At 35.4% G+C, this 25,969-nt stretch overlaps 1 protein-coding gene across 3 annotated transcripts in view; it reads right to left on the bottom strand.

The window, feature by feature from the left end:
* Positions 1 to 6,499: 6,499 nt before the first annotated feature.
* Positions 6,500 to 25,969, bottom strand: part of scarb1 (scavenger receptor class B, member 1) — a 20,612-nt gene continuing 1,142 nt past the window's right edge. The window contains exons 1-13 of one of the 3 annotated variants that reach the window (XM_016277244.1): positions 23,753 to 24,134; positions 22,066 to 22,226; positions 20,276 to 20,417; positions 19,995 to 20,198; positions 19,793 to 19,888; positions 18,639 to 18,754; positions 18,378 to 18,544; positions 17,787 to 17,905; positions 13,260 to 13,333; positions 13,065 to 13,116; positions 10,037 to 10,183; positions 8,317 to 8,389; positions 7,014 to 7,096 (exon numbers count right to left, since the gene is read on the bottom strand). In XM_016277244.1, coding sequence (XP_016132730.1) covers positions 7,086 to 7,096; positions 8,317 to 8,389; positions 10,037 to 10,183; positions 13,065 to 13,116; positions 13,260 to 13,333; positions 17,787 to 17,905; positions 18,378 to 18,544; positions 18,639 to 18,754; positions 19,793 to 19,888; positions 19,995 to 20,198; positions 20,276 to 20,417; positions 22,066 to 22,226; positions 23,753 to 23,872 — 1,482 coding nt within the window. In that variant the 5' untranslated portion in view covers positions 23,873 to 24,134 and the 3' untranslated portion in view covers positions 7,014 to 7,085. Of the gene's footprint in view, positions 7,097 to 8,316; positions 8,390 to 10,036; positions 10,184 to 13,064; positions 13,117 to 13,259; positions 13,334 to 17,786; positions 17,906 to 18,377; positions 18,545 to 18,638; positions 18,755 to 19,792; positions 19,889 to 19,994; positions 20,199 to 20,275; positions 20,418 to 22,065; positions 22,227 to 23,752; positions 24,135 to 25,969 lie in introns of those variants that run through there. The other 2 variants (XM_016277242.1, XM_016277243.1) reach the window with 2 other exon arrangements.

Here is a 25,969-nt window from a genome sequence, read left to right on the forward strand (position 1 = left end):
TTTGATTTTTTTTTTACCTATTTGATTTGTGTTGTATTCATTGTCACAACCGGTTTTTTGAAGGCCAAATATTTTACCATAAACAAAAACATTTTTGGGACCATAATATGAAGGTTATGCATCTTATGATGACATGTATGAGATTGAAGTGGTCCATGTCTGTTAGATTTGAGATCTAGATGGTAAGATGCTCTAAAAGTTAAGCTGATTTAATTTTTAGCAGATACACATTTAAAATCTACAGTCTTTCTTTCTCTAGAATACAGACCCAAAATATTCACTCACGTTGACAACAGGGCCATACTATTTTTTTTTTGTCTAAACAAACACTTAAATGAGAATGTCCTCTCTAATATCAACACTCACCGACTTTGGCAATTGCAAGCAAAAATCATAGTTTTAAAACACAACCTAAAAGCTAAAAAGATACTGCATGTCTCATTCCAACTTCCTGTTACAATATGAAGTACATCATCAATGGACAAAAATTGTATGTTTAATCATTTCATGAGATTTTTAACCAGAGCTGTTCAGAAAAGCTTCTGACACCAGAATCATTAGAGACCACAAAACTTAGAAAATGTTGTCAAAGCAGATAAAAAACAATAAAGTTTTTAAAGTACCACAGAGTCGCATAGATTTCACTCAGCACTGAAATTATTCTGATTTATGTACCTATGATGTATGATGTAATTTGTTCACGTAAAAGACTTGTGCATAAAATTAAGCTTTTGCTTGTCTGTATGATGAGATTTAAATTGTATAGCCTTACACTGTTAATATTAAACTGAAATGAAGGAAACATTACTGTGTACTTTGAGGCATGGCATTGCTTGATTATGTTCTGCAAATGAAAATTTGTAATGGCTCTTGTTTGCCTCTCTGCTTTGCTCAATAAAAATGATCTGATATGATTACCATATTCAGATGCTATATGTGAGTGACCCTGGAGCACAAAAGCAGTCTTAAGTCGCTGGGGTATATTTGTAGCAATAGCCAAAAATACATTGTATGGGTCAAAATTATCGATTCTTCTTTTATGCCAAAAATCATTAGGATATTAAGTAAAGATCATGTTCCATGAAGATATTTTGTAAATTTCCTACCGTAAATATATCAAAACTTGATTAGTAATATGCATTGCTAAGAACTTCATTTGGACAACTTTAAAGGCGATTTTCTCAGTATTTAGATTTTTTTGCACCCTCAGATTCCAGATTTTCAAATAGCTGTATCTCGACCAAATATTGTCCTATCCTAACAAACCATACATCAATGGAAAGCTTATTTATTCATTATTTATAATCTCAATTTCAAAAAATTGACCCTTATGACTGGTTTTGTGGTCCAGGGTCACATATATTTTTAAAAGGAAGTATTAATTCCAAACTTAACAAAATAACTTTTGCAGCCTCTAAATGTCTTTTCTTGTTTGTTGATGTAGCCAAGCAAATATGAAATGGTTAAACTCCCCACTTAAACTAAAAACCAGTCATCATTCGTCTTAGAGAAAGAAGGTGATAGCACAAAACTGAGACAAATGGTCAGATATCATCACCATTTGTTACCTTCTATCTCTTGAAAACTGAAACCCCCTCACACCTCCCTGAATGAGAAATAAATTAACAAGCCACAGCCCTGCAATGAGAGATGCTTTGACTGTCAAATCAAAGTTCCTTGGCATTTTTCATCCTTAAAAGCTCCCTGTCCAGAGACAAACTGGAACTGTGCTGTACTTCAGATCGGCTCTGTTTTTAAAGTGCATCAGGCTGTTCAGACAACAATAAGAACACCCTGCCAAGCTTGAGCAGTGCTCTCAATGGTCCTGTCCACTGGGGAGAAAATTAAATCTGTTGGGTCCAATATTATCAAGATATGCTGCGTGCTCTGACAAGATGTCTGGCATCGGCCTCCATCAACTGTTATGCCTCTCTCTTCTCTATACAGCACATGTTCCGGTAGTGGATTGTATCAAGCTTTCATTTAATTTAGTGAACTTTTTCATTAGCATGAAAAGACATACTGCTAGACTAGACTTATGGCTGATGATACACGTGACAATGTTGCCACCAACGGGCAACCAGATGAGACACAGGGCCCACAACCGATCTAAAGTATCCATCCAGATAGACATTTGTTATCCATTCTCAATGCGAAAGTGCCCAAGCAACATTGCTCAAAAAGTTGCCCAGTGTATCATCAGCCTAATCTAGACTAGGGAGCAACAATAAGCACTTCAGACCAGTGCTACACTTTCACTACATTTTACCTATTGAGCATTGGCTAGATTTGCTGAAAAATTTAGAGACTTGTGATCAGGGTTGCCAGGTTTTCACAACAAAACCTGCCCAATTGCTACTCAAAACTAGCCCAAAACTAGCCCAATCGCATTTCGAGGGGGGCTCCCCATTAAAAATCACGTTCCGGGGGGTAAAATACACGTTTTTGGCAGGGTTCCCCTGGTAAAATTCGCACTCCAGGGGCTAAATATCACGTTATCGGGGTCGCTTTAATCCGCGGCAACAGTGATAAAGTAGCCCAATTCTGCTTGTGATTGACAGACTGTGAAGCAAAAAAATTTTTTTTATTATTTATTGACAAACATTTTATGTGTATCCAAACACATATATTTAAAAAAAAATTCAAATGTTAATGTGAGTGTGTATTTACATATAATTAATATATTTTTACATTTTTTAATTGTTTTAATATTTAGGTTTTCTACACACAAATATTTTTTTTGTTTAATATGTTTACCGATAATTAATTAAGTGCTATCTGATGTGCAAAAAAGCTGGAAATTACTATAATTAAAAAAACAAACAAAAATACTTATTGCTGAGCCTTGCAGTGTAACCAATACATAGGCAGAACATTTTTTGCAAAAACTGCACCTTCAGAGGTACAACTTGCATCTTTAAAAGGACAACTTTGTACCTTATTTAACCCTGAAATGTGCATATTAGTAGTATTATGTACCCTTACGGTACTACTATGAAACTTTTAGAGGTAAAGGATGTCCCTTTGAAATACTTGCCCAGTGAAAAGCTGTTGTACCCCTAAAAATTCACTTTTTGCTCATTTTTAGAGTGTATTGTATACATTTTAGCCCATTGTTCACCCAGTGATGGCTCCCTGGGACCTGTTGCACACAGAGAGTTGTGTTAATTTAAGTCCTGATATAATCAGATGCTACAGTGACATCTTCAGCTGAAGTGTGAGGCGGGCTCAGCTTGTCTTTGATAACCTGTCATTCAATCTTTTGAATGGCTAAATGGGTTTTAATAAAATGCTTTATGGAGTCCAAGCAGATATATCAAAGAATGCCTCTTTAACAAATGATTAATCACAGCATCCCAAGTCATCTGCATAGAATAATTATAATTATACATACTAGCCTAGATAATCCCTGATTGATGAGGCCTAGTAGCTGTCTGCATTTACAATACTCAATTAATAGTGAATCACGAAGCTCAGGGAGATAGATAGAGGCAAAACATAAGAGAATCTTCCTCTTCATCATCCTCTCTCCACACTTGGCCTAAACACAGTAATGGACAAAAGAGCAGTTACACTCAATGCATTATTGATGTGTTATGCTGAATTTTAGTGAACTCTTAGTGAATGATATCTACATATGGTCTACATATGGTGACAATACAGCAGATACAAAAGTAAAAATCCCATTAATTTTCTCCATTGAGAAATTGATTTTTAGCAATAAACTATGAACCTTTCAGGGCAGACTCAGGTTGTTAAGAGATGAAATATGCTTCTGTAAAAGCCCCAATCACAAGTCAATGTGATTTCAATATTATTATTATTAATATTGAATAATATGGCTTAATATTTTAACAATGATACCTTTTTATAGGATTCTTCGATAAACAGAAAGTTCATGCATTCTTGCTGAATAAAAGTATGAATTTTCTTAATAAAAAAAAAAAATCACACTCATCCCAAACCTTACAGCATACATATTTTCCTTATTTTAGACATTTTTGTTTTTATTTAGGATGGAATGTGACATGGACATGTTTCCCTGAGCTTCACCCATCATCATATTCTGCATCAGCATTAATATTCTGTGTCTACCCCCTGCTATAACTTCACACCAGACTTTGGTCACGCATGGGTTCCAGACATCAAAGATGTTGGAAGGGTAGCCACAATTACATCTAGGTTTGATGTTTCTTGAAGGGATGACCTGCACCCACCCACCCTTTGGACATCAAACCCACTCACTCCAGCGGGGAGGTAAACAGCAGCCAAACTATCATCAGACACAACAGGAATACAAACAGCAAAGTGCTCAGGTGAACACTGACTACATAGACTCCAAGAGACATGAAAGGCATGGAAAACAAATTAAATGGAGACAAACCAAATGTCCCAATAGATAGGTAATGCATGCATGTTAACTTCCCATTACGTTTGATGGACACAAACAACTGCCATCCACAAATAGAACAATCTATGGATTTGCCAGAACCCAACGGAGCTCATTACATATTTGAAGTGTGTTTTCTCTTTGCATTCAGCTCTTGAAGAACTGCTATCTGAGTCGCCAAATCCGGTTCAGTGTTGTTCTGGCTGTTTCTTAATTGCCTCGTCAAACTGAGGAGACTGAGGTTAAATCCAAGTTGGACATCAATCCCACTCACTCCAGCGGGGAGGTAAACAGCAGCCAAACTATCATCAGACACAACAGGAATACAAACAGCAAAGTGCTCAGGTGAACACTGACTACATAGACTCCAAGAGACATGAAAGGCATGGAAAACAAATTAAATGGAGACAAACCAAATGTCCCAATAGATAGGTAATGCATGCATGTTAACTTCCCATTACGTTTGATGGACACAAACAACTGCCATCCACAAATAGAACAATCTATGGATTGGCCAGAACCCAACGGAGTTCATTACATATTTGAAGCGTGTTTTCTCTTTGCATTCAGCTCTTGAAGAACTGCTATCTGAGTCGCCAAATCCGGTTCAGTGTTGTTCTGGCTGTTTCTTAATTGCCTCGTCAAACTGAGGAGACTGAGGTTAAATCCAAGAAATTATTTCTTAATCAAAACAGATTTGGAGAAATTTAGCATTACATAACTTGCTCATCATCTGCAGTGAATGGGTGCCGTCAGAACGAGTGTCCAAACAGCTGATAAAAACATCCCCTGTAGTTGTCTCGAAACAAAATCCACCTATATTTGTTTAGAACTGTTTTGGACTGTTATGGATTGTAATGGTGCTTGATCTGTGCATATTTCTCTCCTGATTCAGATGAAACTTTTTTACTGGAGGAAGCTTTATTATGGATTGAACTTGTATTTTAGCCAGAAGCAATTATTTGAAGCTAAAAAAGCTGATTCCGTCCATTAAATGTTCTTATTACAAACAATATAAGATATTCTTACAGTTATTGAAGAAACATTTCTAAGTATATCGTAGCGTTCTCTGGGAGTCCAAACAAAGACATTTAATCTGAACAAACCATTTTCAGTTGTCATTATGTAATGTTATTTTACACAATGTAAAAACTCTCTGTCAACACAACTGCGGCCACACATTTGCCAGGATTTGTGTATTTCTTCATCACCGTACTGTTCTGCGAGCATTACACAAATGGTGTTCAAAAAGGACCAACAAATTAAAATGATTAGCAACAAGTCCAAAGAAAGATTCAGCTCAACACAATCCCAGTGTCAGTACTGTTTGTCACTCGCTGCCATCTAGATGCGGTCAAAAGAACCTCGCTCTCGTTAATGTAATGGGAATAGTGAGTTTTAATTGTAAAATACAAATGATAAATAATAGTATTTGCTATGCTGCCTTTATGTTGATTTTAATAAAACAAATGCACCTGGACTGGATAATTCGATATTATAAAAAAAATAAAAATCTAATGAAAATTGATTCTAATGATCATTCTTGCCAACACGAATTATGAAGTAGGCCTAAATAAGTCAAACACGTTACCGTAATAAAAATTAGGGGAAAGTATTTCATTTAATCTTTAGCCAGTATAGACTTAAATCCTATGTTTGATTTGACTTTGGCGTGAGATAACACCTTCATGTTTTCATTCAATGGACAACGCAATACTATTTGATAAGACAACAGTTATCTAATCTGCACAGCTTTTTATAGACCTTAACAGTATTATTTAATGAGTAATAAATTTATCATGGACTCATGACCATGCATTGTTTGCAGCCAGAGTTATAAAGACATTTGTCCAGGCCAAGTTTAACATTTGCTGTCTGAGAATCATGCAGAACTAAAACAAACCACCATGAAATTGAAAGCCATTATTGATAAAGTTTTCAAATATTTAAAATAACCCATTTCATTCCATAATGAACAGCAATCAAGAGAATGCAAACACAACGACACATTAAAGAATATTTTACATCCTTTACGTACAAGTCCCTTTTCGGACAGAATACAGGAAACATGCATTGAGAAATGTGTGCTGGCTCTGCATTTTTCCCCCCGCTTTCAGAGGATGTTTCATTCAGTGGGACATTACTGTCACAAAGTGTTCATGGCACGCCCTTATTTACAGGATAAAGGTTACAAGATAAAGATTAAATATCTTCAAAGAGCATTTTTTTCTTCTGACAAAGTAGTGTTTGGAGTGATTTGATCATTTAGTCATATTTAATTTTTACATTTATAAATTTTTTATAAATGCACCATTTGAAATTCAATGTCTAGTATATTTTGTAAAGTGTCAAAAAGTAACCTTTAAAAATTTTGTATTGACCCCCACACAGCACTTTAGACCCAAACAATGGGCAAAAAACACACAAATTAAACGGCCTCACTCATACTTCGTAATCCACATCAAATCCCCTTCATCACACAGAATAGTCTGTACTTAAACCAGTTCATTCATTCAACCCCAATATATAAAAAAAACGTTTATTTGTTGTCCAGTGGATCGTGGGATTGTAAGGTTATTATGAAAGTAGGCTGTGATGTGGATAGTGGTTTTAACTTGTTGGGGTCTGAAGTAATGGGGTCTTTTCACATGCGGAGCTGGACGGATCCACATCTGTGCAGGGCTGACCAACCATCCTACTTTTTACCTGCCGGTGAAAAGAAGACCAAATGAGTACAACAGCAAAACAACAAGCAAATGTCCCACTTAAAACGGTTTAAACATAACTATAAAAATGTCACCTTTATGTGACATTTTATTTTTACTAAAAAAAAACCAAACAAAACAAAAAACAAAAGAAAAATATTATTTACAGTAAGGAGTACATGAACAAAAAAAATTACTTATTTTTTGTAAAAATAAATAAATAAATAATAATAATAATAATAAATAAACAAACACAAAAGAAAAGAATTGACAGTAAGTACATGAACAAAAACAAAAAAAAACTTTAAAATAAATAAACAAATAAATAAATAAATAATAATAAAAACAAAATAAAAACCGAAAAATAATAAAAATAAAATAAAATAAACAAACCAAACAAACAAACACAAAAGAAAAAAAAAGGCTAACCATTCAGGAACTGCAAAGTGCTTTTATTGAAAATATTTAATAAAATTAAATAATAAAATAAGGACTCTACAATTTCTTTTTCAGAAAATGCTCTACACATGCTTACAAATCAGCACTCAGTTAGTTCTCCATGAGACAGACAAACCCACAAACACAAAATAACTTTACGGCACACCCACACAGAAAAAAATTAAATGTTGTGCAGATAGAAAATAAGTGGAGAAAGCCATTTGATTGTATTCTAGTCAATAAGAAATAACTGCAGTGCTATAATATAATACTATTTTGTAAGTCTAATAAAACATTTAAGATAAAGAATAAAAAAATCATTGCATGACATTTATTTTGAAACAAGCTCATCATAAAATGTCTTGGTAAAGAATGGTACAGTTAACACTGCACTGTCAAAAAGTTTCCACAGGTAACCTAAAAATTTGAAATTTTTCTTGTTTTCAGAAATATGATTTATTATTTTTAAGTTACATCAAGGGCCAAACTGGTGCAAGTGCATGATGTAACCACATGTGTATGCTGTAAAGGTCTGGTATAAGAGATGTTTTTGCTCAGGTGGCCAAATTTTCCACCCAATAGAGAAACAAATTAGAAATTGCCCGAAAAGTTCTGATGAGTTATGATGGACTGATCATCAGTGAAGCAGATTAAATGAATTTACAGTGACTATAAAGGTGAAATGAAGACATGCGTTCATTTCAATATGCTTGTGTGACTCTTAAAACATCCCACCTGCAGAAGAAGTGTTTGAAAAGAGGCATGTCTGAACCAAAAACCCACCTGTGTCGTTCATGCAATATTTTTCAGCCTGCGTCTCACTGGTCGGGTCGTGTTTTGTATCTTTTATGCTTTCCTAAAAGAATAACCAGACCTCATTGAACATCAGGAGGCCAGGATTTGGAGCCAGGTTGATTATTGGACACAGTGACACTACTGAGATCATCACAGCGGACAAAAACCGAAGGGAATTTGAACGGCCCGTAGTGCTTGTGTGCAGCAATGCATGCATGATGTAAGTGATTGAATGGGGCGGGAGCATGCAATATGAACATGATCGTGCAGTGGTTAAATCCCATGCTTTGAAAACTGATTTTCCCATTATTATAATAAAACTTATCGGTCTGGGATCATTTCTCTCTGGCTCTTAATTTTTTCAAAGCACCAACATGACATTCAAGGATGATCAGGCTTTGCTTATTTAAAGGAACAGTTCACCCAAAAATGAAAATTTGCTAAAAATGTACTCCCCTTCAGGCCATTCAAGATGTAGATGAGTTTGTTTCTTCATCAGAACAGATTTGGAGAAATGTAGCATTACATCACTCGCTCACCAACGGATCCTCAGCAGTGAATGGGTGCCGTCAGAATGAGAGTCCAAACAGCTGATAAAAACATCACAATAATCCACAAGTAATCCACACCACTCCAGTCCATCAATTAATGTCTTGTGAAGCGAAAAGCAGCATGTTTGTAAAAACAAAACCATCAAGACGTTTTTAACTTCAAACCACTGCTTCCGGCTTAAACAATATAATATTGCGTTCTCTAGTGAAAAAATTGCCTTGCTTGAATCAAGAGAGAAATCTGCACAGATCAAGCACCTTTTACAAGCAAAAATAGATTAACGTATAAACGTATATGTCGGTGGATTTTGATGTGAGACGACAACAGAAGATGGACTTTTTCAATGGAGGAAGCTTTATTATGGATTGTGGACTTGAAATTTGGCCAGAAGTGATGGTTTAAAAACCTCAATGATGGATTTGTTTCTTACAAACATGCAGCTTTTCGCTTCACAAGATGTTAGCTGATGGACTGGAGTGGTGTGGATTACTTGTGGATTATGGTGATGTTTTTATCAGCTCTCATTCTGACGGCACCCATTCACTGCAGAGGATCCATTGGTGAGCGAGTGATGTAATGCTACATTTCTCCAAATCTGTTCCAACAGAGAAACAGACTCATCTACATCTAGAATGGCCTGTGGGTGAGTACATTTTCAAATTTTCATTTTTGGGTGAATTTTTCCTTTAAGTGACACTGTAAACAATCAAAAGATGTTTTCAAGTCTAGAGATTTGACAAATGACATGCATATACACATTTGTGATTGTAATTCTCACTGTAATCTCTGTTTTTGAATATGCATATATAAATAGTTGGTGCTGACCCCTTGTGAGAGAGAAACTGATGTCTTTTTCATGGCTTTCTGTAAAACAAAGCATGCAAAAGTTGCACTTTAAACAATCTAAACCCATGCAGAGTGTTAAAGTGGGGTGATAAAAGAACATTAAAAGTGCTTCTGGGTTCTTATGCTTCTACCTACTCAGACACAATTAAACACCAAACCACATTTGCTCAGCATCACGTAAAGCCACTTCCTCTCAATATCTCACATATCGCACATGCACATGCACTCGCACAAACATACACACTCTGAATCAAAAGATATTATTAGTAAAACACTCAAACATACAAAATAAGTGCAGTAGGCCACGTACCTTGTCACTGAGGTATAACATCATGGCTCCCAAAATGCCTGCGAGTCCGAGACCGATGAAGCTGTACTGCATATACTCCATGACCATGGGCAGCACCACCAGATTGGTGCGGAACGTGTTGAGGACGGGACCATCAATGTAGCCGCTCTGAGAAAGATGAAGAAAATTGAGAGAGATTTCAACATTATCTTTCTTTCAAACTGAATTCATTTAGTTATTTACTGTATATAGTGCTTTATACAATACAGATTCACAGTAATAAACAACAAAACAACAGTATTAATGTAGTTCTGTCAGGACCACTAGCGTAAAAATGATTGACCCTTAGCATACAGTTTGGATTTGGCGGTATGGTTCAGTACTGGGCAAAACGAAACCCCCCCCACCCACAAGTCCTGACTGTGGCGAAAGGAGGAGTTGGGGATGGAGGAGCGTAATTTGCTCCTGAGCAAGTGATAAAGCTGCTGAATAATACTGAATAGACCTTATATAGGAATGCCGTGATAGGCGTCGTATTCCTATAGGTAGATATTAGGGGTGGAACGATACATGTATTCGTACCGAACCGTCACGGTATGGACATCTCGGTTCGGTGCATGAGGCCTTAAAACGAATACAGGCAATTCACCCCCAATCCAGAAGGGGGCGCCCGCAGCAATGCAATGCTGTTTGGGGCCGCCAGCAGAAGAAAGTGACGTGACATGTGGCCAAGTATGGTGACCCTAGGAATTACTGCTCTGCATTTAACCCATCCAAAGTGCACTCACACAGCAGTGAACACACACACACCGTGAACACACACACCCGGAGCAGTGGGCAGCCATTTATGCCCGGGGAGCAGTTGGGGGTTCAGTGCTTGCTCAAGGGCACCTCAGTCGTGGTATTGAAGGTGGGAGAGACCGCTGTACATTCACTCACTCCCCCCACCTACAATCTCTGCTGGTACAAGACTCGAACCCCGCAACCTTTGGGTTACGAGTCCGACTCTCTAACCATTAGGCCACGACTTCCCCCAACAGCGAATGCCATGAGTTGCGCACTTGAAAACAAAGCCCACTAGACAGTGACCATGTGCTGATTCTGAATGCGTCTCTCACAGACTGACAAAGGAGTATACTTTAAAGGCTTGTGCACTCAACTGTTTGCGAAATGGAGCTTTGTGCTCGTGTATCCGGCCTCTCTCATTCGGTACTAATCGAAATATTCCATAATATTTCCATATTTGCGATGAAATGTATCTGAATGCTAAACTATTATTTATTATGTAAATTATAGGCTTTGTACTTCAGTCGCGTTCCAACAGTGACACAGAGGTGGGAGCGCTGATGTTTGGTTCAATGTATTTTATTTTGATAAAGTACCAACTGCGCTGTAAAGTTAGCAATGCTCGAACTGATGTGTTTTGTGTGTGTGTGTGTGTGCGCGCGCGCGCCGGCACGATCACTTCAACTGTTTCCTTATACCAGCAGAATCAACTTTAAACACTTACTGTCTTATTAATAATGCATCACTGTATAAAGTTCTGCTTTTATTTGTGTACACTCACAATGAAAACAAAACATTGTGCTTTGTAAAATAAAGAAAACAAATAGGATGTCGCTTTCTGCCATTTTGGTTTACTTTCTGTGAACAAATTAAGCGTGTCACAAAAATGAACAAACTCAGCGTATATATAGGCTACGTTACGTGTCGCACTGTTTTTTTCCCTTGTTTATCTGTAAACTAAATCAAATATATTTCAAGAATTTATTCCTTGTATGTATATATGTACTGCAGATTTTATATATATAACAATATAATAATATTGAGTATTTTCATATCTAGGCGGAATTTTTTTATTTGATCTACTGTCTGTTCAAAATTAACGAAAAGAAACCGAGCATAGATGTTTTTTTCCCCCTGTTGTACCGAAATCGTATCGAACCGTGACATCTGTGTACCATTCCACCCCTAGTAGATATGGAACAGCTGAGAATCAGCCGATGCAAGCTTGACTCACATGACCTGCCAGAACTAACACTATACGCTTTATTAAAGTTCTTCAGCTATGAAACAAATACAATTTCAGCTGTGAAGCAGCTCTAAAAACAAAAACAAAAAAGTGTCATTATTCAGTCAATTTAGTTCAGTGTTGATTCAATTTGGTTCAATGTACATGATTGGATTGAAAACTGAAACTGGAAAGTTTTGCGCATGTACAATGACGTAGAAATGGCATAATGACGCATGACGCACGGAACGAGCCGATGTTGTTGTTGTTCAATATTATAAATGACTGACGTGTCGATCTAAAATTTTCTTTCCACTCGTCATCTGTGAAGTGGTGCAGGATAACGTTGTGCCACAATTGCTTTCTTCGAACTCTCATCTGTAGATGTACTGTTTTTGGTGCATGAATGGCCGTTTTTACTTCTTGATTAATATAAGCATCAAAACGTAATGTGCTTGCCATCTCCTAATTAGGACCCAAAATAGACAAATATTAAGTCTGCTTTTTAAAACAAAGAAAAGGAGGATGATTAGTATGCAAAAACAGCAGGAAACTCTGTGTATTTGTGCATGTCGAAAGATGAAATCTGATTTTAAGCTTGTGACAGATAATTGCGCACATGAACCTGATCACTTTATTTAGCGTTCATGTAAACACTACGTTCGGATTCATCGGAATGATTTAATTCTGATTGAAACAAAAAGTGTCCATGTAAACATGGCTAGTGTGAATGTTGCGTTATTCATTATGAAACCAATTTGATTCCGCTATAAATCAGCGCTACAATATACATTAGTCATTATCCAGCTCAATTTAGCTTTGTACTCATCCAATAGTATCAGTGTTGTAAAACTGATAAAGTGACTGAATATTAAGGGCCTTTTAAATTTAAGTGAATTTGAACTTGTAAATGACTCCAATTGGAAAAATGCTGTATTTTGGCACATTTCAGCCATTTTAACATTTGTTTGGAAACTTTTTATTTAGACATCATGAGATATTTTGTGCCATTGGTTTCTTTTTGTAACTCACTCTTACCTCTTCAAACCAGATCATGGGCATCACCACTTCAGCTATCTTTCCTGTTTCTCTGAAACGAGCAAACACACAGAAACGAGTCACTGTAAAGAACAGAGCTGTCGTTTCACAACAGCTGGAGTTCTGTGTGATTGCACCTCAGAACAGACACAGATATTTGTGACTGTTGACCTACTGTATTTGTGCTGTACTTACGAGATGCCAAATACCCTCTTGATGAGCAGGTTGAGCTGCAGCCGAATGGAAACGTTCATTGGCACTCCAGTCTCCTGTAATACAAAGTTTTCAATGAAAACACGTTCCAACAGAGACTGTATGATACAGATCAGATTTCATTCACTCAGGAAGAGAATTAAGCTCTTTGCTTCTACACTAAAATATCTTTAAACTTGAAGTATTACTGGACTAGTGATTTAGCTAACATACTTTTTCAGTTCATTCCCTTTATAAACTTGATTTTATACAGATCAAGGTGCATTTTTTGGTACCTTTTAAAAAAAACAACTAACACATAATAGAAGTTAAACAGAATATGAATGAGTAAATAAACTAAAATATCCATAAATGTCTCTTAGAATCCCTGAAACCCAAGCCTGGATGAAGATCAAATGTAAAAGTATCATTTAAACATTTTCCCATGAATATAAAACACACACTACCATCCAAATGTTATTTATGGCTGAATTTATTTGATCAAAAATACAGAAAAAAACAGTAATACTGTGAAATGAATTTTCAGCATCATTACTCCAGTCTATCAAGTCAATCGATTAAACATTTTTTATTAAATCGCAAATGTTTTCTCAAATTAATCGGGATTAATCCCACCTAACATTAAAGATTTTAAAAATACTTTTACATTGCAATAATTTCACATTCAATCTTCAAATTAATGTACAAACAACATAAAGAGAATATATTTTTCATATTTGTATAATGGCATCTTTTTATTTTAATTTTTAATGACTGAAGGCCAGTTTGTATCATCGATACTAATACTACTGATGTCTCTACAAAATGTTTTCCCCCCTAATATTTAACCATTGACTAGTCATTCAACATTACAGCATAATTGAGAGCTATCAATTTGAACATTTATTAGACAACTTAAAATAACGTCTAATTTATGTGAACTTAAAACACATAAACCCATTATAATAAATGTCTTATTTAGCTACACGTGCCCTTCAGCAAGTAGGAAACATACAGAAATTTAATAAAGTTATCAAACACTACATTTTTAATTAAATATTGATGAAAAAGGCTAACAACACCACAAAGAAAGTTATGACTCGGCCCAGACAGAATCTTGAAAAATCATAGAAAAAATAATAATTTGCTGAATTGATTTAGACGCAGTCAAACTAAACTGCACTGTTCTCTATTGAATCCATTATTTTGAGGGTGTAGATTCAATGAAGACCTAGTTCTGAACTATGAGAGGGCAAAAAATGCATTTGCTTCTGCAGAAAACACTGAATCCAAAGAGCTTTCGTGACAACTTAGTAATTGATCCGAGCATCCAAACACTCTGGAGCTAATCAGGTTTCATGCCGTCAATTCATCCCAGACATTCAAACCAAGCCGAGGCTGTTTGCATGTCCCGCAGCACTTTCAGAAAAACATCTTTTTCATTGACGACAAATGCAAGCATGAAAACAGATGAAGGCAGTACAACAAGATAACCATCGCGTTTTGCAACCGGACGAATAGCAGGCCAAGAAGTGTGTCAGGATTGTGCAATTCTGTTCAGTTTAGCGATGTAAAGCTGCGTCCGTATCTCCAGCTAATCAGAAGTCATAAAGTGGAGTTTGTCTTATCAAACTACATGTGTGGCAAAAGGCCCACGGATGCAGACATCAGGAGTTTCACATCTAACACCAGCAAAGTGATAAATGCTCACTACTACCAAATTAACTAACCAACTAAAATCAAAATGGCAAATGCCAGATTTCCAGCTATGTTTAACCCCCTATAAACCACAAGCACTACTGAATTAAACAGAAAGGTTTAAATCTAAAATATGTAATCAGAAATCCATATAAAATCCATGTAAAAAGACCATACCTTTAGAATCTTGTTTATAATGGGTCATTAAGTTGCTGAAAGCTATACAAACATCATAAAGGTCACGATGCCCATCATTTCCAATTAGCTTATCAGATTTTGTAATGGTTTAATGGCAGTAATGAGCAATGTAATCTCATTATCAAACCAGTGACAAAGCTGAAACACTGATTTTCATAACAACCACAAGCATGCAATCTTAGTCACAATTAGAGGAAGTGTGGACGCCAAACACAGAACACAGCAACGGGCAAAACCTGCTGGTACATCTTTTAAAGCCAAATAAAAGCAGACGTTTATGCAAGAAATTTTGATAAAAGATATAACGATCAATTTCACATTCATGGCCAATTTCAGAGATAAAGACATTAGGTTTTTTGAGCCATGACAACCGATAATCAATGACCTTGAGAGATAAGTTTCAAACTTGCTCAGTCACCAGACGAGAAAGAAACATACCATCAGTTGTTATTCGTTTGCCTTCTTGAAGTAAAAATTATGTAACAAATATTGTTTTTTTTTGTTATGAATTATTATAAAAGTTATATTATATAATACATTATATATATTTTTTAATAGAATTTTATTTCCAGAAAGACTCTAGAAAAACTAGAAATGTCCAACTAATTATAAGGAGTAGTTCCCAATAATAATGCTACAGGTTACAGTATGTTTCTCTGTGTGCCTGGTTTTCTTACCGGGTGGATATCAATGAAAAGCCCATGTTCTTCTTCATTTGGGCTCAATCCATTGACAGTGTCCAAGAGGACGGGATCAGCCTCAAAAAAGTGCGGATGAGAGATAAACACAGGGGAATCTGTGACAGGAGAAAAAAGAAAAGAAAAAAGGTGAATGACAGAGAAAAATTAAAATAAATGAATAAAGAACAGAAAAGCAAAAAAAAGAAAAGAAAGACAAATAAGGTTAAAAATAAGGTTAAAAATAAGAAAGGAGAAGCAAAAACTTAAGAAAAAGAAAAAGATTAAAGACGAGAAAAAAGGGGATAAAAAGGGATAGAAGAGAAAAAAGAAAGAAAAAAGAAAAATAAATTAAATAAAAGAAAAAATGAAAACAAAAAGAGAAATTAGAGAAGAAAAGGGTGAAAGAAAAAAAATTAAGAAAAATAAAAGATATAGGGTTCAAGAAAAGAGAGGAAAAAAGAGAAAAAATTAAATAAAGGAAAAATTAGCAAAGGAATCTTGAAAAATCATAGAAAAAATAATAATTTGCTGAATTGATTTAGACGCAGTCAAACTAAACTGCACTGTTCTCTATTGAATCCATTATTTTGAGGGTGTAGATTCAATGAAGACCTAGTTCTGAACTATGAGAGGGCAAAAAATGCATTTGCTTCTGCAGAAAACACTGAATCCAAAGAGCTTTCGTGACAACTTAGTAATTGATCCGAGCATCCAAACACTCTGGAGCTAATCAGGTTTCATGCCGTCAATTCATCCCAGACATTCAAACCAAGCCGAGGCTGTTTGCATGTCCCGCAGCACTTTCAGAAAAACATCTTTTTCATTGACGACAAATGCAAGCATGAAAACAGATGAAGGCAGTACAACAAGATAACCATCGCGTTTTGCAACCGGACGAATAGCAGGCCAAGAAGTGTGTCAGGATTGTGCAATTCTGTTCAGTTTAGCGATGTAAAGCTGCGTCCGTATCTCCAGCTAATCAGAAGTCATAAAGTGGAGTTTGTCTTATCAAACTACATGTGTGGCAAAAGGCCCACGGATGCAGACATCAGGAGTTTCACATCTAACACCAGCAAAGTGATAAATGCTCACTACTACCAAATTAACTAACCAACTAAAATCAAAATGGCAAATGCCAGATTTCCAGCTATGTTTAACCCCCTATAAACCACAAGCACTACTGAATTAAACAGAAAGGTTTAAATCTAAAATATGTAATCAGAAATCCATATAAAATCCATGTAAAAAGACCATACCTTTAGAATCTTGTTTATAATGGGTCATTAAGTTGCTGAAAGCTATACAAACATCATAAAGGTCACGATGCCCATCATTTCCAATTAGCTTATCAGATTTTGTAATGGTTTAATGGCAGTAATGAGCAATGTAATCTCATTATCAAACCAGTGACAAAGCTGAAACACTGATTTTCATAACAACCACAAGCATGCAATCTTAGTCACAATTAGAGGAAGTGTGGACGCCAAACACAGAACACAGCAACGGGCAAAACCTGCTGGTACATCTTTTAAAGCCAAATAAAAGCAGACGTTTATGCAAGAAATTTTGATAAAAGATATAACGATCAATTTCACATTCATGGCCAATTTCAGAGATAAAGACATTAGGTTTTTTGAGCCATGACAACCGATAATCAATGACCTTGAGAGATAAGTTTCAAACTTGCTCAGTCACCAGACGAGAAAGAAACATACCATCAGTTGTTATTCGTTTGCCTTCTTGAAGTAAAAATTATGTAACAAATATTGTTTTTTTTTGTTATGAATTATTATAAAAGTTATATTATATAATACATTATATATATTTTTTAATAGAATTTTATTTCCAGAAAGACTCTAGAAAAACTAGAAATGTCCAACTAATTATAAGGAGTAGTTCCCAATAATAATGCTACAGGTTACAGTATGTTTCTCTGTGTGCCTGGTTTTCTTACCGGGTGGATATCAATGAAAAGCCCATGTTCTTCTTCATTTGGGCTCAATCCATTGACAGTGTCCAAGAGGACGGGATCAGCCTCAAAAAAGTGCGGATGAGAGATAAACACAGGGGAATCTGTGACAGAAGAAAAAAGAAAAGAAAAAAGGTGAATGACAGAGAAAAATAAAAATAAATGAATAAAGAACAGAAAAGCAAAAAAAAAAAAGAAAGACAAATAAGGTTAAAAATAAGGTTAAAAATAAGAAAGGAGAAGCAAAAACTTAAGAAAAAGAAAAAGATTAAAGACGAGAAAAAAGGGGATAAAAAGGGATAGAAGAGAAAAAAGAAAGAAAAAAGAAAAATAAATTAAATAAAAGAAAAAATGAAAACAAAAAGAGAAATTAGAGAAGAAAAGGGTGAAAGAAAAAAAATTAAGAAAAATAAAAGATATAGGGTTCAAGAAAAGAGAGGAAAAAAGAGAAAAAATTAAATAAAGGAAAAATTTGCAAAGGAAAAAAGAAAAGGTAACAAAAGAAAAGAAATGAAATCAAGGAAAAAGAGAAACTTGGGAAGAAAAGAAAGAAAAAGAAAAATACTAGAGACTCACTGTGTCTGCAGGTGCTGACGTTGAGAAGGCCGGACTGTCGACACGGACAGAAGCCCTCATTGGGAGGATAATCTGTACCGTTGGCAAAGAGAGTCTTTGGAGCCACGAAGCGGAACACAGGAATCCCGCGCGACACGCCTGGCCTTTGGTAGACCAGCTCCATGGACCTGAGTTTAGAGAATTGCCACAAAACAAGCCCTTAGAACCCGCAGAGTCATTAAAACTTGCTATCTTACAGAGGGTATAAGTGTGGGTGTTCACCTGCACGCATCAGGGCTGTAGAAGGGCATCGTCGACTCTTTAGTCATGAACGGAGGCCACATCTGACCCGCTGTACCATTGATCTGGTTACACTGTTCAGACATCCAGTAATCCACCTGCAGATTAAACAAAGATCCTTTACATATAGCATGATATCACTATCTTTATGCAACACCACAAGGTCTGATCTCCTACATCGGCAGCATCAAATCCAAGACAACTTTTAGTAACTTAAATGGAACAATCTTAATAAACAGCAACTCACAAATATCATTCCGCATGAGAGAATCACTGGGCACTATTTTTAATGTTCACTTGCCACTACGCTAACAGCATGATACTCTAAAGAAAATAAATAACGTAAACAAATATTGATTTCTTTTTTTTTTTTTTAATCTTCACTGACACTGAGGATGCTGAAAATTCAGCTTTTCCACAACAGAAATAAATGACATTTTAAAATCAATTAAAATAGAAACATTTATTTTAAACTGTATTCATATTTCCTAATATTACAGTTTTTACTGCAAAATTAAAAGGGATGAAAAGAAGCGAAAAGAAAAGAGAAAAAAAGAAAGGAAAAGAGAAAAGAAAAAAGGTGAAAGACAAATGGAAAAATAAAAGCAAAATAATTAAGAAAAAATAAAAAGAGATATCGTAAAAAAAAAAAAAAAAAAAAAAAAAAGAAGAGAAAAAAGTGAAAAAAAAATAGAAAGAAAAATTAGAAAAGGAATTTTGATCAAATAAATGCAGCCTTGGTGAGCATATAAAAGACTTTTAAAATTGTGTGATTTACTTATTTTAATTGTGTAAAATGTACATATACATTTACATATATTTCATGTGTAATTACTAGCTAAAATTACATATTCATATAGTATTTTATTAAATATGTTTCTTTGCAAAACAATTTGGGATTGCCAACTGCTACTGCTGCCCGCTATAACCCTTCTGGCAATGCAACATATGCAGCGTAAACTTACATTGCAATATAATCTGCATTCTGACACATTTTGAGAATGCAAGGTATTCATGCACAGTGTAAGTTTCTGGCCCTAGTATGCTGTCTATATAGGCAGCTAACTAATGTTTTGGAACGGAGCTACTGAAGTGTTTTTTTGTTTTACGATGGTCTCAAAAAACATTTGGCTTACGCTTTTCAGGCCATTCCAAGAGTCCACCATATGAACTTTCCGGATGTCATCTTGACCAGTGAAGACGGTGAACTGTCCAGTGTTGGAGTTGTTAAACTATATATAGAGCGAAACAAAACAAGAAAATCAATGAGGCTAAAAACCACAAAACTAATCATCACCACTGACGAAGCTCCTGTAACAAGACCCAGAAAACACCCACCTCTGCAAACAAGCCAAACTTCCCGCTGGTTGGGAGCATTCCAGGGAAGTATTTGTTCAGGAAGTCCACCAACTTGCTGTCGTAGCCCCACATGAGTTCTCCAACTGGCTTTGTCAAGAAAGGTCCTTCGTTGAAGGACTTGAACGCGGTGCTGAGCAGCAAGCGTACAGGAAGGGGCATATTCTCCATCATTACTGATGCGCCCTGAAACCGTGAATGAAAAACCAAGTTCTTTCAATTGCTTTTCATAGTGGACTAAATATACAGTCCTGAATTCTCACCAGCACTAGCATGTTAGGGATGGTGACCACGTCGGATTCATCTCCCACAGACATGCTCTCCTCAAAGAAATACTGCCGATATTCCTTATACGAGACTGTGTGGTTGTCATGGAATGTGATGTTGTCCTTCCAGCGGTTTTCACTGAAACAGATACCAGTCTCGTCAACAGAAAAGTGTGACCTTTAGCCAGCTGATTTGCAGCAATGTTACCCTAACACAGCAAAATTCAGCTTTTTGAGGAACAACTGTGAGATTCTCGGTCAGTGCATTAGAAAGTCACACAAAAAGACTGGCAGCCCCCCGCTCAGATTGCAAACAAGCATGTGATTTGTTTCATGTGCCTGGTCTTAAAAAGGAAGCCACACAACTATGACGGAGGAAATGATGATAAAACCACGGGACTAAAACAACATGCCAACAGAAGTATACTCTACATACAAGAAATACAACTTATGAACATAGACATTAAAAAACACGACTGATATTAATACAGTAAAATATTACATGATATGATGTTGTTCAAACATAAAATAGAATAAAAAAAAGAATGTGCCAATTATTTTGGGATCTTATAAGAAATCTTATTCTTTTAATTCTAAATTCTTAGAAGTTAAAAAGGCACTACTGATACTTTTAAAATTAAATATTATATAAATATGCTGTGCAACATAAAATAAAATAATACAAATATGTTGGGCTAATAAATTTGGGCTTTCAAAATGGTCTTATGCGGAATCTTCTTATTTTAATTCTGAATTCTTATAAGTTAAAAGATATTTATAAAATATTATAAAAAATAAAATATGTTGTGCAACAAAATAAAATGAAGCATAAAAATTAAATAAACATATGTTGTGCTAATAAATTTGGGTTTTCAAAATGATCTTATAAATCGTATTATTTCAATTCTGGATAGTATGGAGCGTCCTCATTCTCATTCAGTTCCAGCACTGTGTCTGTTTTAGTGCAATGCTCTAGTATGCATGGCTCCAGGGTAGGATCACAGCTCCTCTCGAATAATAAAAACTGGACAGAAAATAAAAGAATAACAATAAGTGAATCCACACTAAAAAAAAATCTAATAAATCATACAAATAAATTACGGTGTCTTGGCTCATAGCTGTGGAAGTCATGACTATGGAAAATACTGCAACTGTCTTTTAAATGTAAAACTCCCAACACAAATGCATATCCTTGTTCCAAAAAATATAATAATATTTAATTAGTCTATTCCTTGATCTTTGTCAAGGAATATATTTTGCATCTATTTTATATGCAGTTTTTATACATATTATTTTTTCAGCCCTTCGGGTAAGGTTAAGGCCACCAGACAGACCCAGATCCAGATCTAACATCTACTGCAGACAAACCTCTTTGTGCTAAAGGTCACATGAGTCCAAGAAAGAGATATTACATCATGTTAGGGCAGGTTATATGGACAAGAGGAATGCTTTTAGACTCATACTGACCAGTGCAAACAAACCCAGTTTTATTGTGCAAAGTTATTTCTTTACAAATCACTCCAGGATGGATACTTTATTTCCTAAAGGGAAGAAAACAGACTTTATGGTGGTCCTGCCTGGACAACTGACCGCATGCACATGCAAACCTGCCCAGGGGCATGCTGGCTAACCTACCATGAACTTCAGTATCACAGGCCTTTAACTTACAGGTCTGAACATCCACAAACATTATATGTCCAGACAAGTGTGATCAAGTGATTTGCACAGAACTTTTCAAAATACATTGTCTGGTTTAAGCAACAACAAAAAAAGGGAACAATTCTCACCGGTACACATATGGCCCCCTCTGTACCACCGTGGGCTTTTCTCCGTTTAGGATTTCATTAGGATTGACAATATGAAGGAAATATACAGACATAAAGAAGGGAACTGGGATGTCCTTCCACATAGTGTAGGAGAGTCCGTTGCTCGGGTTAATCTCTACATTCTGTGAAGATATGATGTGAAGATGGTTAGTGGCCAAAGTGTGAAATGATGCATTTAAAATAGCTTAACTTAAAACCTCACCTTTAGATTTAATTATTAAATGCAGATTTATGGCTTTTTGAGAGACAGCATTGAATATTTGTATTTTTTAAAAAGTATGCGAAACCACACACACACACACACAAAAAAAAGTGATAAAAAGTCCCTTGAATTTAGATCTCAGTTCAAATGTTTTTGAAATGCTCACCAAGGTTGCATTTCTTTGATCAAGTTACATTAAAAGCAGTAATATTGTGATATATTATTAGAACTTAAAAGAACCGTTTTCTATGTTAATATATTTTAAAATGTAATTTATTACTGCCACGCAAAGCTGAATTTTCTGCATCATTACTCCAGTCTTCAGCGTCACATGATCCTCCAGAAATCATTCTAATATGCTGATTTACTGCTCAAAAACATTTTTTATTATTATCTATGGTGGAAACAGATCTTAATATTTTTGTAGAAACTGTGATGCATGTAGTAAAATCGGTAAGAGTTGCAAGTGACACCAAGGTAAAATACAAGACTACATGGCATTTACAAAACAATGCCTAATTCTGAAAATTCAAACAATACATAAATTAAAAATCAAACAAAACTGACGGTGAAAGAATGAAACAAAGGTGTCATTATCGGTTGATTACGCACACATTTGACAATCTACGACTACCACAACTATTTTATGTAGGCTTTTATTATTATTATCTATTATTAATATAGGCTAACTTAGTTATTAAGTTAGATAACTTAATGGTCGTTCCTATTTATGTTTTTTAAGGTAAGAAAATCATATCAAGCTCAGTTCGAGGCTTGTCGACACTGAATCACGTGTTTTTGTAACTTTATGTTATTTTAAAATGTAATTTCTTACTGCCACGCAAAGCTGAATTTTCTGCATCATTACTCCAGTCTTCAGTGTCACATGATCCTTCAGAAATCATTCTAATCTGCTGATTTACTGCTCAAAAACATTTTTTATTATTATCTATGGTGGAAACAGATCTTAATATTTTTGTAGAAACTGTGATGCATGTAGTAAAATCGGTAAGAGTTGCAAGTGACACCAAGGTAAAATACAAGACTACATGGCATTTACAAAACAATGCCTAATTCTGAAAATTCAAACAATACATAAATTAAAAATCAAACAAAACTGACGGTGAAAGAATGAAACAAAGGTGTCATTATCGGTTGATTACGCACACATTTGACAATCTACGACTACCACAACTATTTTATGTAGGCTTTTATTATTATTATTATCTAGTATTAATATAGGCTAACTTAGTTATTAAGTTAGATAACTTAATGGTCGTTCCTATTTATGTTTTTTAAATGCACAAGACAACTACAGAAAGTCATATCGAGCTCAGTTCAAGGCTGGTCGACACTAAAGCACGTGTTTTTGTAACTTTATGTTATTTTAAAATGCAAATATGGTTCATTAGAGCGTTTTGTGCACCTGTCAGGTGTAGGACTTACCTTCACTATTTGATCGTCTATTATAATAGGTCCGACAAACACCAGCACAGTCCCGAATAAAACCGACAAACCTCCCAGAACTATAAAAACGATTGATAATGTAGACTTAGACACCGCCATCCTTATTTTCACACAGTTCACTTCACAAACACACGCAGAGCTTTGAGAACAATAAAGAGATTTCCTCTGAAAAGCGCAGGGAACTCAAAGCGTGACGGCTGAACAAACTATCACTTATACAAGATAAAGCCATAAAACTCTGGCCATTGAGTTATTAATGCTCTGCTGACTTTATGATCATGTACAGTACAGCTGATGAGTGATGTTAAAGTCCGGCTCTCTAATCCTGCAGGTTTTATAGCGCTCTTGCGGTTTGATTACCATGTTTACGATGCCCAAAGCGCCACCTATAAGCCAGAGGCTTCTGGGTAATGTAGTTGCACACGCCTCCCACCATGAAGGATTTTTAAAATGTAATTTATTACTGCCACGCAAAGCTGAATTTTCTGCATCATTACTCCAGTCTTCAGCGTCACATGATCCTCCAGAAATCATTCTAATATGCTGATTTACTGCTCAAAAACATTTTTTATTATTATCTATGTTGGCAATATTTTTGTAGAAACTGTGATGCATGTAGTAAAATCGGTAAGAGTTGCAAGTGACACCAAGGTAAAATACAAGACTACATGGCATTTACAAAACAATGCCTAATTCTGAAAATTCAAACAATACATAAATTAAAAATCAAACAAAACTGACGGTGAAAGAATGAAACAAAGGTGTCATTATCGGTTGATTACGCACACATTTGACAATCTACGACTACCACAACTATTTTATGTAGGCTTTTATTATTATTATCTAGTATTAATATAGGCTAACTTAGTTATTAAGTTAGATAACTTAATGGTCGTTCCTATTTATGTTTTTTAAATGCACAAGACAACTACAGAAAGTCATATCGAGCTCAGTTCAAGGCTGGTCGACACTAAAGCACGTGTTTTTGTAACTTTATGTTATTTTAAAATGCAAATATGGTTCATTAGAGCGTTTTGTGCACCTGTCAGGTGTAGGACTTACCTTCACTATTTGATCGTCTATTATAATAGGTCCGACAAACACCAGCACAGTCCCGAATAAAACCGACAAACCTCCCAGAACTATAAAAACGATTGATAATGTAGACTTAGACACCGCCATCCTTATTTTCACACAGTTCACTTCACAAACACACGCAGAGCTTTGAGAACAATAAAGAGATTTCCTCTGAAAAGCGCAGGGAACTCAAAGCGTGACGGCTGAACAAACTATCACTTATACAAGATAAAGCCATAAAACTCTGGCCATTGAGTTATTAATGCTCTGCTGACTTTATGATCATGTACAGTACAGCTGATGAGTGATGTTAAAGTCCGGCTCTCTAATCCTGCAGGTTTTATAGCGCTCTTGCGGTTTGATTACCATGTTTACGATGCCCAAAGCGCCACCTATAAGCCAGAGGCTTCTGGGTAATGTAGTTGCACACGCCTCCCACCATGAAGGATAAGAAACTATTTAGAAAATCTAATCTATAAAGTTATAAAGTCATGTTTGGCACAATTTAAAAGCAAAGTTTACAATACGTACATACGGTGGCCCCAAAACGTATTTGGACTACTGGACTACTTTAGATAAACCAAAAATGTCTTTTCTGATGGCATAGCGAACAGCAGGAAAAAAAAATAAAAAATACTAAATGCAAATAATTAGATGCAACCAAGCATATATTCCTTATAATTAGAATAACACAATGAACAGATTTATCAACTAAAAGGGAAATGAAAAGGCCTCACATGCGCACTTTTTTGGTGTCAAATGCTGTGCATGGAATCAAACAACTGTATTAAAAATTGTAATAAATCTGAAATTCATTCTTCTGTTCTTTATGCATTTAGAACATCGTCCTATTCATGTTACATTTGCATAGTGTTGGGTTTATGCAGTTAATACAGTAATTTGTCATTTGAATAAGTAATGAGATTTTAATATTTTCTTTTATATGAATAAGTTTGATGTCCAAAATAAAATATAAGTTCTGAGGCCAATGTTTTTTAAATTTATACATATACTATTTTTTCCACTGTTTATGTACTGTACTGTTAAACTGTCATTAAAAACATGGCGTATTATGTTAAAGAGCCATGATAAATGATCAAACAGCTGCTGGAAGAACAT

The sequence above is a fragment of the Sinocyclocheilus grahami genome, unplaced genomic scaffold (assembly GCF_001515645.1).
Source record: "Sinocyclocheilus grahami isolate Dianchi unplaced genomic scaffold, SAMN03320097.WGS_v1.1 scaffold110.1, whole genome shotgun sequence".
In the NCBI taxonomy this organism is placed as follows: domain Eukaryota; kingdom Metazoa; phylum Chordata; class Actinopteri; order Cypriniformes; family Cyprinidae; genus Sinocyclocheilus; species Sinocyclocheilus grahami.